General features: G+C 44.4%; 1 protein-coding gene across 2 annotated transcripts in view; it reads right to left on the minus strand.

Moving 5' to 3' along the window:
- The window catches only part of MTHFD1 (methylenetetrahydrofolate dehydrogenase, cyclohydrolase and formyltetrahydrofolate synthetase 1), a 92,408-nt gene that overhangs the window by 49,066 nt on the left and 25,895 nt on the right, over positions 1–17,447 (minus strand). For both annotated transcript variants that reach the window (XM_061612365.1, XM_061612366.1), the window contains exons 9-16: positions 14,506–14,633; positions 12,281–12,378; positions 10,754–10,927; positions 8,197–8,333; positions 7,304–7,350; positions 4,613–4,720; positions 4,426–4,500; positions 1,680–1,782 (exon numbers count right to left, since the gene is read on the minus strand). In XM_061612365.1, coding sequence (XP_061468349.1) covers positions 1,680–1,782; positions 4,426–4,500; positions 4,613–4,720; positions 7,304–7,350; positions 8,197–8,333; positions 10,754–10,927; positions 12,281–12,378; positions 14,506–14,633 — 870 coding nt within the window. The remainder of the gene's footprint in view (positions 1–1,679; positions 1,783–4,425; positions 4,501–4,612; positions 4,721–7,303; positions 7,351–8,196; positions 8,334–10,753; positions 10,928–12,280; positions 12,379–14,505; positions 14,634–17,447) is intronic.

Genomic DNA, 17,447 nt, shown 5'->3' on the forward strand with positions numbered 1-17,447 from the left:
CAAGGCAGCATGCGCGGGGGGGAAAATGACTGGCTTTTCTCAGCATGATGCTGGTTAGCAGGCAATATTTGCAAAATGCAGTTTACTCTGAACTGCCAATGGGACATCTTTCGGTGGTCACATTACCACTGCAAGGGCTGGCCTATTTTCTTACAACATCATCTACCATTGGTAGCTTACTTTCACACTGATCAGTTCAATGATTTTTTCTTCAGCTATTGCTAAACCTAGACAATATTAATGGCAATGAGAATAAGCAAGATGATGAGCACAGCATGAGCTGAATTACAAGCTAAAATAAGAGGGCAAGATTTGGCAACAACACGTGGCATCCTTCGTCAGCTGTTGGGGCCCCAGCAGCGCCTGCTGCTAACACCCGCCTTCAGGCCAAGACTGGGGGAACTCTTGCCACTCCCTCTGCAGATGCTGCTGGACTACAACTCCCATCATCCCTGAACACTGGCCATGCTGGCTGAGGCTGATGGGAGTTGGAATCCAACAATCTTTGTAGGCCAACAGGCACCCGACCTTGCTTTAATCTATTTTTTAAGATGTTTTTACACATTTTTTTAAAAAAATGTTTTTAAGATGTTTTATAGATGTTTTTAATGTTTTATCACCTGTTTGCCACCTTGTGCTCCTTTTGAAAGGAATGGTGGGATATAAATTTAATAAATAAATAAAACAAATAAATTGTAAGAAGTGCCTTTTACCAGTTCCGGTAGGCAAGATAGCTGGGGCCATAGTTTGACCACTGTCGTCCATGCGCTCTATGTGAGGCTGCCCTTGAGACTGACCTGGAAGGTGCAGCTGGTGCAAAATGCAATCGCTCAACTGCTCACTGGCATATTACACCACTGCTGAAAGAATTGCAATGGATGCCAGTTAGCTGCTGGGTTGGGTTCAAGGTGCTGGTATTGCTGTACAAAGTCCCATACAGCTTGGGACCAGAATACCGAAAAGATTGCTTCATTCCCTACATAGCAACTGATCACTGGGTTTTGCAGAAGAGGCCATCCTGCAAAACACCATCCTATCAGGAGGTCCGTTCCATGCAATGTCAGAAGTGGGCCTTTAGCGTAGTGGCACCTATTTTTTGGAATTCCCTCCCATCGCTTATCAGACAGGCACCTTTTCTATAGCTTTTCTGGTTCTGCTAAAGATGTTTCTCTTTCAACAAGCTTTCTAAAATCTTTATCCCAGTTGGTATTTGTCTTGGAATTGAATTGATTTTGTGCATGTGGTATTGTTATTTTTACACTGTTTTTATATTTGTAATTCTTTTTTTTTAAAAAGTATATATATGTAATTGTTTTATCTGTAATTATTACAGTTAACTTTTATATATGTTAATATATTGTAAATCACTTCAGGATGCCTCATGAGAAGCAATTCATCATTATAATCATCATCATCACCATCAATAATAATAATAATAATAATAATAATAATAGGCCAAAACTTTCTATAATCTTCACGCAATCAGATTGCGGCTACCACTGGAGCCTGCAGCATAGGGGTGGGGCATCAGAGGGAGCTAAGTAGGGATCTATTAGTCTGAATCTTAAAACTATCTTCTCCTTCACATGCAAGCACAAAACCTCTTTCAACCCACCCCCACCTCCTTCTAAACATTTTTTTCTCATTTCACTCTCTGCAGGTTATTTTTGCGCCAATACCTCTTTGCCATGTTATGCAGTCTGGATCAATATCCAATCTCACAAATTTGTTTATCTCATCATCTGTCAAAGCCTCTGGGTCCGTTTTCTCGATATGTAATCTCTGAGGAGGAAGGGAAGGAGGAAGAAGAAAACAAACGATGGGCAGTTACAGGAAATGAGCATTTGAGCAAGTTTGTTAGAAAAAAGTTGTTCCAGAAGTAAAATAAAGGGAGCGAAGAATCTAAAAGCCTAGGCTGAAACTTGGAGCCTGTCAAGAAGGGTCTTAAGGTGAGAACTTGAAAAAGCATGGTTCGCACATAACACTAAGCCATGGTTTGTTTAAGCTGTGGTTTGAACCATAGTTTGTTTAACAAACCACAAGTTGCCCCACAGATGATAAAACAAACCATGGTACATTTCTCCAGAGTTTGGTGTGTTTTCCAGCTATCTCATGCCTTTGTAGCTTGATGAGTGGCTGGGATGGGGTTGTTAAACAAACTATGTGCTCCTTCTGGAAGGAAGGGTGGGATATATATATATATATATATAAAATAAAGGAGGATGCTGGGTATGCACCAAGTCTTAGTTAAAACACCAATGTTCATAAGCCAGCAACGAACCATGGTTTTAGATCATTGTTTGTTGGCAGTAAACAAACCACAGTTCAGCTGCTGGGCAGTGTTTACACACAATGCTAACTCATGGTTTAGTAAGCTATGGTTTAGTGTTATGTGCAAACCAGGGGTGAAGTGGTAGAATTTTAACAAAGCCAGAATTTCAACTTCATTGTGTCAGCTACAGAAGGGTACCTAATTGTTTTTCCTGGCCCTGCTCCTTTAACAACAGCCTAATCTGAAACAAAAACCAAAACCAAAAGTGTATAAGCAGGTGCCATTTCCCCTACTACTTATCTCCAGCCAGGAAAGGTTTTACCTTTCCATGAAGGATAATTATACAAATCTTGTGGCTGTCAATGGCACAGGAGCAGGCCAGAAAAACAAAGGAGGCAATCCTAGGAGCAGGTGGATAAGCCCAATTCTTAGTGTGTGTAACAAGGAAGAGATTTGCTGGTGCACTCATTCCTTCAGCGCAAGGCTGGGACAAGAGAAACTGCAACAGCTTAATCGTCAGAAGCTGGTAATTCCCAGTCTAGGCCTCGTTCATATCCCTGCACGCACTCATGATCCCATTTGGGTTAGATCACGTCGCAGTCCCAGGCTCAGCATCAGCAGCTTCACGGCCTACCAGGGTCCACTGGCACTGATGCCTGTCCTGGGCCCACTATGCCAGCTGATTGGATCTGCAAGGCCATTATTTTAAATTTCCCACAATGCCCCAGACCAACGCTATGTTGGGCATTCCAAGGCATTGTGGGAAATTTAAAATGGTGGCTTCCAGGCTTCCTCTTTCTCCTGCTGCTGCTGCTGGTCAACACAGGAAGAGGCCTATCAGACAGCAGTACCTGGGGGAGGGGGAATATCCTTCCTTGTTTCCCCACTACAAAGGACCCGAAGTTAGAATAGGGACAAGAAAGATGGTTCTCAGGCAGCCCCTCCTCTAAATTTTGCAGCCTGAGTCCTGGAGTTCCTTAGGAACAAAATTTGGATTTGTTTTACCAAAACATAATCCGCTTTTACTGTTATCACCCTAACAATAAATAACACATACAAACTCCTTTTCAGTAGCCCATCTCCTTGGCCAGCTGTACCTTATTTTATACATTTGCATTTGGTTCTGTTTCTATGTCTAGATCTAAAGGTGTGATCATCCAGTTCTGAACACTGGAAGTGAGTATGTACATTATACATCCCCTTCTCCATGAAATGTGCCACAAAATGAGAAAGCCTTATCATTCTTCAGTGGTTACTACTAGTACTACCACTATTTATTTAGTTAAGCTTCCTTAACCGTGGTTTGGCATAATACTGAACTTCAGCCTTTGCCTTTTCCCTTGTTTTGTAACTCCATTGCGCCACCCATTGGAACTGCAGAGATTTTTCACTTTGTAGTCAGATTTTCCTGAAGAAATAAAAAAAAGACTATTTTGGATTAGAACTCCCCAGGCTGATGAGAGTTCTAGTCCAAAAAGCTGGAGGGCTCCACATTGAAGAAAGCTGGTATAAAGCCATCCTTCATCATATTTTGCCGAGATTCATATCTCATATACTATAGAGTCAGGATTCTGGGTGTGGCACTGTGGAGGAATTCACTCAGAGCCAAATTTGAGCTGAAGCAGATTCCAAGTTTATTCAAAGCATACAACACTGGAGAGCCAAGCAGAAAACTGCATCTCACTCTGACTCTCTACAAAATGGCACAGGCCTTTATAGTTCTTCAAAGAACAAAGACTTCGGCAGATGAAACTCTCACATTTTGAGCATGCATAATGCACATGAAATTCGTTTAGTTCAAAGCATTCTGATTATCTATAAATTGCTAGGACAGGTTGTTAGGGAGTACCGGGCCATGTTGCTAAGGGAGTATTTGCTAACTAGAGTTGTAACACTTTGAACACTGTCGCTTCAAGGGCATACAAAAAAACACAGACATATATGCTCAGCCATCTGGTTTATCAGTTGTTTTCCCACACTCAGCAGTTTTTTACACTTTCCAGACACAGGCAGAAGCAGTATTTGCAGATACCCAGAATCCTCTACATCCTGGTTTTTTTACTTCCACAGCACCATGCTTGGGAATATTTGAGATAGTCACATCTCCCAGTATAGATCATGAAATATACACAAGGAGGGGGCTGCAAACTCACCTGCAATCTCTGAATCTGGATATCGGAGAACTTCCTAATGCCATCAACCGAAGGGACCAAGCGGGAATAGAGAGCCTTAAAGAACAAGGCAAGTCATTAGCAGCTGCAGCGCACCCAATAAGTCTCAGCTAAATTGAGAGTGTACATACACACCCCACAGGGGAAAAGATAAATTGCACCATGTTACCTGATCAGACTGCGTGGCCTCATGGAAGATACGGGCATCAACAGCAGCAGCAACCAGGTTATTGGCTGCAGTAATGGCATGGATGTCGCCAGTGAGATGGAGATTAAACTGCAGAGGGAAAAGGAAAGGGGAAATAACCACGGGATGTGGGTGGAGAATATCTCAACAATTATCTGAAACCCTCTGCCAAATCTCATTAAGGCCCAAAACATGACTATGAGCTAGAGAGAGAAATATTAACAGCAATGTTTCTGGAGGCGAGGCAGAAAATTACTCTGCAGTGAGTAAGAGACAAGAGTCTTTTTTAATGGGGGGGGGAGCCTTCCTCCACACTGATGTCATTCTGTAAAACTTCCTGAAGTTCAGGACAGTATGTTTCAGAGATGTTCCTTCAGCCATGACTAGTTCCTCCATGTTTGGCTCAGGACCCCACCTTCAGCATGTTACTAAATGCTTGAGGAGTTTGAGAAAGTAAATATTCTCCAAAAAAGCCCTGCTAAATCAGATCAAAAGGTCCATCTGATCCAGTCTTCCTCAACCAATCTGGTGTCTTCCAAAAGGTTTGGACTACAACACCCGTAAATGGTATAATGTTGTTGTTATAGATATTATTACATAAACACCTACAATTCATGCACACACCCCTTAACAGCCACAGGAATTTATGTTTTTAAATGTACTGCATGTCACTTGGAGACCTTCGGTAACAAGCGACTAACAAGTCTAAATTATCATCACCAGGAAAGGCACCAGGTTTGAAAAGGATGATCTTATCAACAAGCGACTAACAAGTCTAAATTATCATCACCAGGAAAGGCACCAGGTTTGAAAAGGATGATCTTATCCAAGCATTCAGAAGTGGCCAGACAGATGCATCTATGAGCTCACAAGTACAACATGAAAACTACAGCCCTTCTGTTGTTGCTTGTCCGATCCTCTGATATTCAGAGCTAAACTGCCTCTGAACAAAAGGTTACATGCACTTATGGGTGGAGGATATGGATAAGGAGTTTTTTTCTCCCCCTCTCACAATATTAGAACTCAGAGTCATCCAATGAGGCTGCATGATATTAGACAAGTTCATGGAGAATAAGGATATCAATGGCTACTAGCCACAATGACTACCTCCGCTGTTGGGGACGGTAAGCCTCTGAATACCAGTTGCTGGGGGGAATCACAAGTGGGGAGAGGGCTGTTGCACTCAGGTCCTGCTTCTGGGCTTCCCATTGGGGCATCTGGTTGGCAAAGTCTGCCCTACTGTATATATTTATTAATACTGGGAACTACAGTGGAGGGGGAAGTCATATCGGCCCTTCCTCCTCAATTGTTGCTTTCTGCGTGGCGAGATGCCATCCAAAAAGTGGTATGCATAGGAATACAACAACAAATACGTCCCTATTTGAGTAAAGAGGACCTTACATCAGTGGTACATGCTCTGGTAACCTCACGTTTGGATTACTGTAATGCGCTTTACCTAGGGCTACCTTTGAAGACAGTTCGGAAGCTACAACTAGTGCAAAATGCGGCGGCCAGATTGCTGACAAGGACCAAGCGGTCCGAGCATATAACACCTGTTCTGGCCAGCTTGCACTGGTTGCCAATATGTTTCCGGGCTAGATTCAAAGTGTTGGTATTAACCTATAAAGCCTTATACGGTGCGGGACCACGATACCTTGCGGAACGCCTCTTCCGATATGAACCGGCCCGTGCACTACGTTCTGCTACGAAGGCCCTCCTCCGGGTTCCAACTCACAGGGAGGCCCGGAGGGTGATGACAAGATCTAGGGCCTTCTCAGTGGTGGCCCCCGAACTATGGAACAGTCTCCCTGAGGAAGTACGCCTGGCGCCGACTCTGCTCTCCTTCCGGCGCCAGGTCAAAACCTTCCTATTCTCTGAAGCATTTTAAGTTACACTGATTTACTTTTAAAAATGTTTACTGTGTTGGATTGTTGCTTGTATTTTAGTATTGTTTTGTTATTTATTGTATTTTTATGCTGTTTTATGTTCACCGCCCAGAGAGCTATTGCTAGTCGGGCGGTATATAAATTTAATAAATAAATAAATAAATAAACCATGTGAGCAAGCCAAGTAAAGTAGAGCGTTCCCACCCAACTGCCCCTGGGGGACGGAGAGGATCTACATTATTTGCCTTGCCCACACGGCTAACACTCCATTGTATACCATTTGATGGATGGCATCGCGCCAGGGGGAAACTGCTCCCACACCGCTTGAATTCTATGCAAGTTCATTCTGGTACTACAGAACCACAAGGCACTGCACCCAAGCCTTAAAGCAGGGATGGGGAAACTGTGGGCATCCAGATGTTCGTTTGTTTATATTTGTATACCACTATTCATTTAAAAACATCAAAGCAGTTTACAGCAAGGAACGAACGTACAGCAGAAAACAATAAAAATACAATAAAAACAAAGGTCAGCTACTGCGAAAAGACATCTTCTGAATTGCCTTCATAAGCCTGGTGGAACAGAAAGGTTTTCAGCAAGCATTTAAATGTTAAAACAGAAGGCACTTGCTGAATCATTGTTGGACTCCTTCTCCCATCAGGCCTAGTCGACATGGCCAATGGTCAGGGATGTCCAACAAGATCAGGAGGGCCACAGCTTCTCCATCCCTGCCTTAAACATTCAGAGTCAATATTAAATACAGGAATACATGAAGGTTTAAAGTTACCTCCTCCATAGGAATAACCTGAGAATAACCACCTCCTGCAGCGCCGCCTGTGTAAAAGCAAGGAGACACGCCATTACCTAGATTGTGAATACTAAGAACATGAGCATCTTTTGTCTGGAAAGAAGACATTTCTAAAAGCAATAAAACTTTCTTTAGCAAGGATTAGTGTCAAACAAGAGCTTACCCTCTTGCATCCTATTACTGGTGATGAAAAGAGATTACGCATTCATCTGTAAATTGCCTCATGTTAATTTTAAGCTTAAATTACGGCTATGGATGAAACAGTCTTCCTCAAACTCCACAATGTCCCGGGAAGGGATGTAGCTTAGTGGCATAGCATCTGCTGTACATGCAGGTCCCAGGCTCAATCCCCAGATATAGCTGGGACTACCACTTGTAAGAAACCCTTGCCGGTCAGCATGGACAATAGTATGCTTGGTAGACCGATGGTCTGACTCAGTATCAAGCAGCTTCCTGAGGTTTCTATGTCACGCTGAGACTGGTACACTATGCCTGGAATCATAGAGTTGGAGGGAACATCAAAGCTCATCTAGTCCAACCCCCTGCTGAGGCAGGAAACCCACTGCTACAGCAACCCTGAGATGTGGCCATCCAGCCTTTGTCAGTCTGTTCCACTGTCATCAACAGCTTGTACCATCAGAGGTTCTTTCTAATGTTACTCTAAATCTGTTTTCTTGTCATTTGAACCCACTGGTTTGGATCTACCCTCTGCAGCTAACAGAAAACAAATTTGCTCCATCATTTATGCAAGAGCCCTTCAAATATTTCAAGGTGGCTATCATATTGCCCCTTAATCATCTCTTCTCCAGGCTGTGTGGTCTTGCCAACTTTCACTACTTCTTTTGTAAGAATCAGCTGATACAGTCACGTACCTTTAATTCCAAACGTGGGCCCTTGGGAAGGCTGCCGGACACAGGCAAATGCATTCTGACCAAGGTGTGCTCCTAGGGCTTGAACTAGCCCTATCGTTGTCGTGCTTTTCCCTTCTCCCAGTGGTGTGGGTGTTATACTGAAATACAAAAAGAACAAAACAACTCCCATGACGTGTAATTGGTGGGAAACTGCATCCATCTCCTTAAAACACAGCAGCTAGGCTATGAACAAGACATCTTCTGACATGCACCCTAAGCACTGATATTTCAGGGATAAGACAAGCTCTGTGGGGTCCAGCAGCTACAAAAGGCAGCTTCAAGATAGAATGTAAACTTTCAGGTTTTCTGATGAATCAGGTGGCCTTAAGCCGGGTGTGGGGAACCTTTGGTCCTCCAGATGTTGCCAAAGTACAGCTCCCATCATCCTCAGCCGTGCTTGCTAGGGCTGATGGTAGTTGTAGTTCAGAAACATCTGGGGGGGGGCAGAATTTCCCCACATCTCCCTTAAGCCAATACACAATGCGAAACAACAAGGTGGTTACTGTAAAGTAGCCTGTGTGCTGCCTGGCTAGCACTAACCCATGATAAGGTCTTCTTCGTGGTGGTTCCTCACTCGTGGAATGCCTTCCCTGGTGAGATGTGTCTGCCTCACTCGCTATTAACATTCAGAAGGAATTTAAGAACATTCCTGTTCACCCAAACATTTGATGGCTGAAAGATATAGCTCCTGGTAGCCTTGAAATTATTAGTTGTGAGGGCTTGGGACTGTTTTGCAATGTTTTTATATGTTCATAATGTTTTAAATATTTTATTTTATTTGTATTGCTGTGTTTGCCACGCAGAGCATCTTTGGGAGGAAGGGCTGGATAGAATAAATAAACAGTAAACAAGGGACTAACAAAGTAGGTTGTATAAATAGCGTGCATAACTTTTACAGACACCACGACATCCAGACTCCCCTCCCTGCATGTAAGTGAGAAGAAAAATGGCCCTCTTGACTCTAATTCCATTTAGCCTTCCAGGATACTGAGAAGCGACAGAAGAACAAGCAGAGCCGTTGCAAGGCAATGAACTCATGCAACGTTTTTCTCCCCTTTGTCAGCTAGCTGTGGGAGAGGAGGAAAAACCCAGAGAGTTGCCTTAGACCCACCAATCTTAGCACTGTTGACAATGACTGGGGTTCAGACGGGAGTCTTGCCCCGCCCTGCCTTGCAGATACAGGGGACTGAACCTGAGGCATTTTGCACATAACGCTGGTGCTCTATCACTGAGCTATATGGCCCTTCTATGAAAGTTTCTCCTTCAAGTACTGACAACGTCAGAAGGCAGCTTCACTGTAACCCAGAGCAGGGGCTCCAAAGAGGCTGCCCGTTCTGTGGAACAGCATCCCATCGGTATTTTGCAGAAACAACAGAAGACGTTTCTCTTTCAGCAAGTTTTTCCAGGCAGACAGAAAGGGTTTTTTTTACCTCTGTTCATGGTATGTCTTTAAATCGCCTTGAGAGATAGAAAAAGAGATCCGTAAATTAATGATATCGTAATGTAATACATGGCAAAGGGCCACGAGGGTGCAGGTCTCCATCGGGCTTTATCAGTAGCTGAGGCAAGACAGGTTGGGCCTGCAAAAAAGCCTTCATTGTGCCCAAGCTTTGGAGCATCCTGCCTAGGGGCTTCTCCTGCCCCGTCCCTTCTCTGCTGACTTTCCACTGCCTGGTGAAAATACAGGCATACCCCGCTTTAACGTTCGCAATGGGACCGGAGAGTATACTTCAAGTGAAGATCTACTTTAAGTGAAGCAATTGTCTTCACTTGTACTGCACGCAATCACCACTAGATGGCAGTGGCGTCATGCCAATAAAATGTATGTTATTGCAAAGCGCGCGAACGTTAAGCGGGATATGGGGACATACGTTATAGCGAGGCAACGTTAAGTGAAGCAACTTTAAACGGGTTATGCCTGTACCTCCTTTCCGGTAGGCTTTTGGCCTTAACATGTTAGAAGTCTATGGAGAATTAAATTTTTCTTAGCATGGCTTTAATCAGCTGTACTTCTTTTTCGCCTCGACGTTTTCCTCTGTGGTTTTTTTTTTACAAAACTTTTATTGGTATACTGTGTATTTGTTAGTACTATGTTTTGATAAGCATTAATAGCTCGTGTTAGCCAGCTTGGGCTTTTTCATTTAAAACATAGAGCAAGGACAAAAATGCTTCCATTTAAGCAAACAAAGATTTCCTGGCACAGAAGCAGATTGGCGAGGAGGGGCGGAGCTGCCATGTCACCTTCCCGATAGGTGGGTCACCGTTGCTTACTGAGAGGAAGGTGGCAGGGAGGCCAGCACCAGATCAGCTCCGCCAGTGTGTTTGCACCTCACTGGCCATCACGCCCCTCCTGGTAAGCGACAGCGACCCACCTGCTGGGAATCTAGTGTAACCATCTCACCTGGCAAGCAGCTTCTGACTGTCGGGATGCTTCTCACTTCCAGATCACTGCAGCAAAAAAAAAACACCCCAAGCCACTACCACACCAGGGTGGTTGAAACCATACAGGCAAACCTACCCTGTCACCACAACGTATTTGCCATCTGGCTGGTCTTTCAGGCGCCTCAGGGCTGACAGCGAAATTTTGGCCTTGAGTTGACCGTAGAACTCCACCTCATTTGAGAGCAAGCCGATCTCTCTGGCCAGCTGGCCAACGGGCTTAGGAACACAGGATCGGGATACTTCAATGTCACTGAAAATGAAGAAAGTGGTGGCGGTGAAGAAAACAGCTCTATGGAGGAATGATACATGGGAAGGTAGGAAGCAGCCTTATACTGAGTCAGACCATTGGTCCATCTAGCTCAGTACTGTCTACCCAGACTGGCAGCGCTCTCCAGGGACTCAGGCTGGGGTGTCTCCCAACCCTACCTGGAGATACCAGGGGTTGAAACGGGGACCTTCTGCATGCAAAGGAAATGCTCTAACATCCAGTCACAGCCCCTTCCCCATTTGTTTTCAGTGGCTTGGTGAAGACACCCTGCATTCAACCACACTGAGCACTGGGAAACTTAATTCTCAAAGTATAAAGTCTGTGGTCTGGTCTACACATGCAGCTGTAGTATTTTGAGGTGGTTGTGGACTGGACTGCTATTTTATTTACAGCAGGGCCCTGCTTTACAGTGCTTCGCTTTACAGCGATTCACTAATGCGGCGGTCTCAATTAGACGCAATTAGTCTAAAGCCCCACTCATACGGCGCTTGTTCCGCTTTTACGGCGGTTTGGGGGCATCGCGCGCCATTCTATTCAATGGGTTCTGCTTTACAGCAGTTTTCACTTTACAGCAGGGGTCCGGAACGTAACCCGCCATATGAGTGGGGCCCTACTGTATTATTACATTTATGTTCCAGCTTTCCTCCAAGGAGGTCAAGGTAGCATACATTATTCTCCCCTTCCCCATTTCATCCTCACAACAGCCCTATGAAGTAGGTTAGGCTGAGACACACTAACTGGCCCAAGGTCACCCAGGGAGCTTCATGGATGAGGGAGGATTTGAACCCAGGTCTCCCAGGCTCAAGTCTGACACTCTAGCCATTACACCACACTGGCTTTCCACATTTCTGGTGTGTGTGTGTGTGGAGGGGGGAACCAAAGTTTGAGTGCTCCCCTAAATGAAAGGCTCCCAGTACCACAACCAGAAGAGGGACAGGCTAGGACAGCTTCCCCCAACATGGTGCCCTCCAGCTGTTTTGGACTATAACTCACGTCAGCACCAGCCAAAACATCTGGAGAGCACCAGGTTGGGGAAGGCTGGGCTGGTCCGTTTAAAGAAAGAAATAAAAGCAAAAAGCTTGCAAGAAGGTTTTTTAAAAAAATCTTCCCTGCATCACCCATCTGCAGCCCCCTTGGCAATACAGTCTATCAGCTCAAGATTCCACCATCACATTCTGCCGTGTAAGATTGAGAGAACATGACGTACCTCTAAAGAGGCTTTAAAAAGCCCCACACACCCACATAGGCATCCTGATACAATCAAGCAAAACCTCAAACAAAATAATTTATTTAAATAACCTTCTGGCCACAATCTTCCCAGCTCAGTTACCTTACCTTGGAACAGGAGTTCTAGGGCTCAGCTGGTTATATTGAATATTCCACTTGCCAGGCTGATATTTCTCTAGAAAACGCTGGGCACTTTCTACCGTGCTCTAAAGTGGTATTTAAAAACAAAGAAACAAAATAAAGCAAAGGTCCATCACACAAACTGTTCCAGCAGGTTAGTCTCCTATACAACACAGTATGGGAGCCCGACACATCCCCAGCAAGGAATGAGACACACTCATGGAGGAGAAGGCTATCAATGGCTACTAGCCACAAAGGCTATGCTCAGCCTCCACTTTTGGAGGCAGGATGCCTCTGAATGCCAGTTGGTGGGAATCACAGGTAGGGAGAGGGCTGTTGAGCTCAGGTCCTGCTTGCAGACTTCCCATTGGGGCATCTGGATTTTTTTTTTATTCGATTAAATTTCTATCCTGCCCTTCCTCCCAGAAGGAGATCAGGGCAGCAAACAAGGGTCAAAACTCTAAAAACGTTAAAAACATCTTTAAAAAAACTAAAACATCTTTAAAAGCAATTCCAACATACACCACTGTGAGAACAGAATGCTAGACTAGATGGGCCTTTGTTCTGATCCAGCTGGGCTCTTCTTATGCCTGCTGAAACCAAAGTAAAGATATGGAGTATAAACTTCCAAAGGGCAGTGAATAGCTCTCAGCCTCTTTCCAGACACAGAGACATGCAAATTCTGCATTTCTGGTGCAGAATGTAGGTCACTGTTTATCCCCTGCGTACCTGAAGGACTGTCTTTATCCATATATGCCTCCCTGAACACTTGAATCAGCACCTGAGGCCCTGAACCAAATTCCTCTATCACTCAAAGTTTGGAAGATAAGTACAAGAAGCAGGGCCTTTTTGGTTGTGGCACTGATGTTGTGGAATACCATCTCTAGGGAAGCTCACCTCATCGCCTCCTTTTGTCCTTTCAATATCTTGCTGTTTGAGCAGACTTTGGGGGAAGGTCAATTATTATTTTTGCTGCCTCTGCAGTGCTTAGATCTTACTCTGCTGGTCACTTCATTGTTGTATTATTGGCTATCTTTTTAAATTTTGTTTTGTTAATTTTGAACAAAATATTGGCATTGTTATGTTTACCTGTCTTTTTTTTCTTTTTTTGAGCCGGTGCAATGTAGTAGCTAAAGCATTAGACTCAGACCAGGTAGGTCTGAATTCAGATCCCCACTTAGCCATGAATCTTACTGGGTGACCTTGGCCCAGCCACTCTCTATTTTTTAGGTAAGCGGCGGTAACGCAGCCGAAGCTCTGCTCACGGCCGGAGTTCGATTCCAACGGAAGGAGGAAGTCGAATCTCCGGTAAAAGGGGTCGAGGTCCACTCAGCCTTCCATCCATCCGTGGTCGGTAAAATGAGTACCCGGCATATGCTGGGGGGTAAAGAAAGGCCGGGGAAGAAACTGGCAATCCCACCCCACATATACGGTCTGCCCAGTAAACGTCGCAAGGCGTCACCCTAAGAGTCGGAAACGACTCGCACTACAAGTGCAGGGACACCTTTACCTTTTACCTCACAGGACTATTATGAGGATAAATTCAGCAGTGAGAAGGGACGAGGACCAAGTATACTACCTTGACTAAACCTCTTGGGAGGAAAGACAAGATGTAAGTGTAATACATAATGATAATAAAAAAAATACTTTTACAAGCCAATTTTAGATGATTTCCCCCAAAAAGCAGGATGTAAACTGCAGCTGTATACATTATTAATTGCTCTTTGGTACTGTGTTTTAGCATTATTGCTTCTGATTTCTATTGTTAGCTACTCTTACTACATCAGCAGAAAAGCAGGACGCAAACAATAAATTCTCATCATCGTTTACTTTTACAGCAGGGGTGGGTATCCAGTGGCCCTCCAAATGCTATTGGACTCCAACTCCCATCATCCCTAGCTAGCGTGACCTATAGCCAAGGAGGCTAGAAGATGGAGTCCCTAAGATACCCTGGACTGAAGTTTTTCAGGGCTTTGTGAATTAATACAAGAACCTTGACGCTGGCTTGGCAGCAGATGGGCATTACACACTCCCTTGTCCCTAGAGCTCCCTGCCCTCACTAGGGAGCACCCACAAGCATTCCCTCTCTCCCCACCCAATACATACTGCACAGGTGCACCTGGGAAAAGTAGGGCTGGAGGGCAGGATGGAGGCCCAGCCAGCAGAGAGTGGGAAGGGGAGAAATGCTCTCTCTCCATAAACCAAGTACATACCTGCATCAGCATGGCAACGGTCATTGGTCCGACACCGCCAGGCACTGGGGTGATGTAAGCGGCTCTCTCCTTGGCCGAACTGTAAGCCACATCTCCCACGACCCTTTTCCCGCTGGACTTTGTGGTGTCTGTGTGTGTGAGACAGAGAGAGAGAAGGAGAGGATGAAGAAAACATCAGTCACACAGCACATTAGAGCTGTACAAAGAAGGAGTAGGGAAGAGCCCAGACTAAGATTATACCTTTGCAATGGCAAAAACACAGACATAATATCTTGGCAACTCTAAGGCAACACATCAGATCACTCAGTTTTTCCTCCTCTTTCAGAGTTTATTATCATCATCATCATCATCAACAACAACAATAAAAATGTTAAACTGGTGAATAAACACTATTTACCCAGACTTGGAAGCAGAAGGAATCTCCTTCTTGAGGATTTTGACCTAGTTCTTTTTTTAAGAACATAAGAAGAACCTGCTGGATCTGGCCAATGGCCCATTAATATGGGATCCTGTTTTCACAGTGGCCAAGCAGTAGCCCCAATGGGAAAGCCCACAAGCAGGACCTGAGTGCACTCTCCCCTCCTGCGATTCCAGTGACTGGTGGTTGGAAGCATACTGCCTCCCACCTATGGAGGCAGAGCATAGTCATCATGGCTAGTAGTAGCTGATAACTTTTTCTTCCATTAATTTGTTCTAATCCAAGCTGGTGGCCATCACTGCCTCTTGTGGGGGCAAATTCAACGATGTGCTGTGCGAAGCAGTACTTTCTTTCATCTTTGCTGAACGTTCACCTTCAATGGATGTTCACGAGTTCTAGTGTTATGAGAGAGGGAGAAAAACTTTTCTCCATCCACTTTCTCTACACCGCGCATAGTTTTATACACTTCTATCATGTCTCCTCTTGCTCACCTTTTCTCTAAACTAAAAAGCCTCAAATGCTGCAGCCTTTCTTCGTAGGGGAGTCGCTCCATCACCTTGATCATTCTGGCTGCCCTCTTCTGAACCTTTTCCAGCTCTAGCTAGAAGATTTATTCATGCTAATGTTGTTTTACATGGCTTTATGCTGGTTTGATATTCAGTTTTGTGCTAGTGCAGCTGCTGTACCAATTGTTTTCACGGATGGGATTTGTATTTTGCCGATTTTAATTTGTGAGCCGCTCAGAGGGCGTCAATAATCGGCTGAGAATATACAAAAATGTTGAAAATATATTAAAAAATAAATGTATCAAAAAAACAAGGCCTGATCTTTTCTTAAGCCTTTTCAAGGCAGCAAGAACTCTTGGGATTTGCAAGGCGAGGGGAGACAGAAAGCAGAAAGTGAAGAATAATCCTATATTAAAGCTATGGAGCCAGGGTTGCCTTATCAAGTCATTTGAAAAACCTTATTCCACCAAACTGCAGGCATCTGTACCCTGTTAAGATGGTGCTCTTCAATATCTATGACCTAAACGGGAAAGTTGAGTGTTTTCAAAGTTGTCCGCTATGCAACGCTGCCAACTGCTTTTGAGACCCAGTATGGTGCAGTGGTTAGGGTGTCAGAATAGGACCTGGGTTCAATCCCGCCTCAGCCATGAAGCTCAAGGGTGACCTCCATCTCTCAGCCTAACCTACCTCACAGGGTTGTTGCGAGCATAATAAAGAGAGGAGGAGAGCCATGAACACCACCTTGAGCTTCTTAGAGGAAAGGCAGGATGTAAATACAATAATAAATAAATACGAGGAAGGAACAGGGGGAGGTTTTTTTTTTGAGGGGGAAACATTTTTGCAGCAGCAAGAGATAGACTGCAAGAGGAGACTGGTTATGGATGAAACACCCCCATTTGTATGGTCTCCCTGTGTAAACTGAGGTGCATAAAATTATGCATGGTGTAGACAAAATGGATAGAGAAACGTTTTGCTCCTTCTCTCATAACACTTGGAACTTGGAGCCATCCAATGAAGCTGAATGTTGGAAAATTCAGAACATACAAAATAAGTACACACAGCGCATCTCTAAACTATGGAATTCCCTCCTATGGGATGCCATTACGGCCACTAAATTGGACGGCTCCAAAAGAAGACTCGACAAATTCATGGAGGAGAAGGCTACCAATGGCTACTGGCCACGATGGCTCTTTTCTACCGCTACTGTCGGCGGCAGTGTACCTCTGAATATCAGTTGCCAGAAGTTGCAAGTAGGTAGAGTGCTGTGTCCTGCTTGTGGGCTTCCCAGAGGCATCTGGTTGTGTGCACTGTAAGAACAGGATGCTGAACTATGAAGGGCCTTTGGCCTGATCCAACTGGGCTCTTCTTATGTACAGTATAGAACTTTTTTTTTTAAGTGTTACCTTAGTCCTGCATGTATCAAAGCCACCCTTATCCTAAGCAAATCCAGGCAATCGCTTGGAAGAAAACAATCTTCGTTGTTGTTGTTGTTATGTGCCTTCAAGTCAATTACAACTTATGGCGACCCTATGAATCAGTGACCTCCAAGAGCACATGTTATAAACCACCCTGTTCAGATCTTGTAAATTCAGGTTTGTGACTTCTTTTATGGAATCAGTCCATCTCTTGTTTGGCCTTCCTCTTTTTCTACTCCCTTCTGTTTTTCCCAGCATTGTTGGCTTTTCTAGTGAATCCTGTCTTCTCATTATATGTCCAAAGTATGATAACCTCAGTTTCATCATTTTAGCTTCTAGTGTATAAAGGTGGGAAGCAACCTTTCAAGCACTTAGCTTAATGTGTGTGTGTACCTCTTCAGGAACAACAGCCAGTGAAGGTAGGTAAGTGGTGAATGCCACTGAGAAGGGAACTAACTTGCATTAGTTCACTGCACACTGCAGTGACATACCATGAAATATCCCTGGCCTCCACAGGCTTCTCAATTTTCATTTAAATACACACAGCCCCATGCAAAGTCTCTAGCCCTCATGACAGGGGAGGTAAACTTAAAATACTGCAGA

Source organism: Rhineura floridana, chromosome 2, assembly GCF_030035675.1.
Source record: "Rhineura floridana isolate rRhiFlo1 chromosome 2, rRhiFlo1.hap2, whole genome shotgun sequence".
NCBI lineage: Eukaryota > Metazoa > Chordata > Lepidosauria > Squamata > Rhineuridae > Rhineura > Rhineura floridana.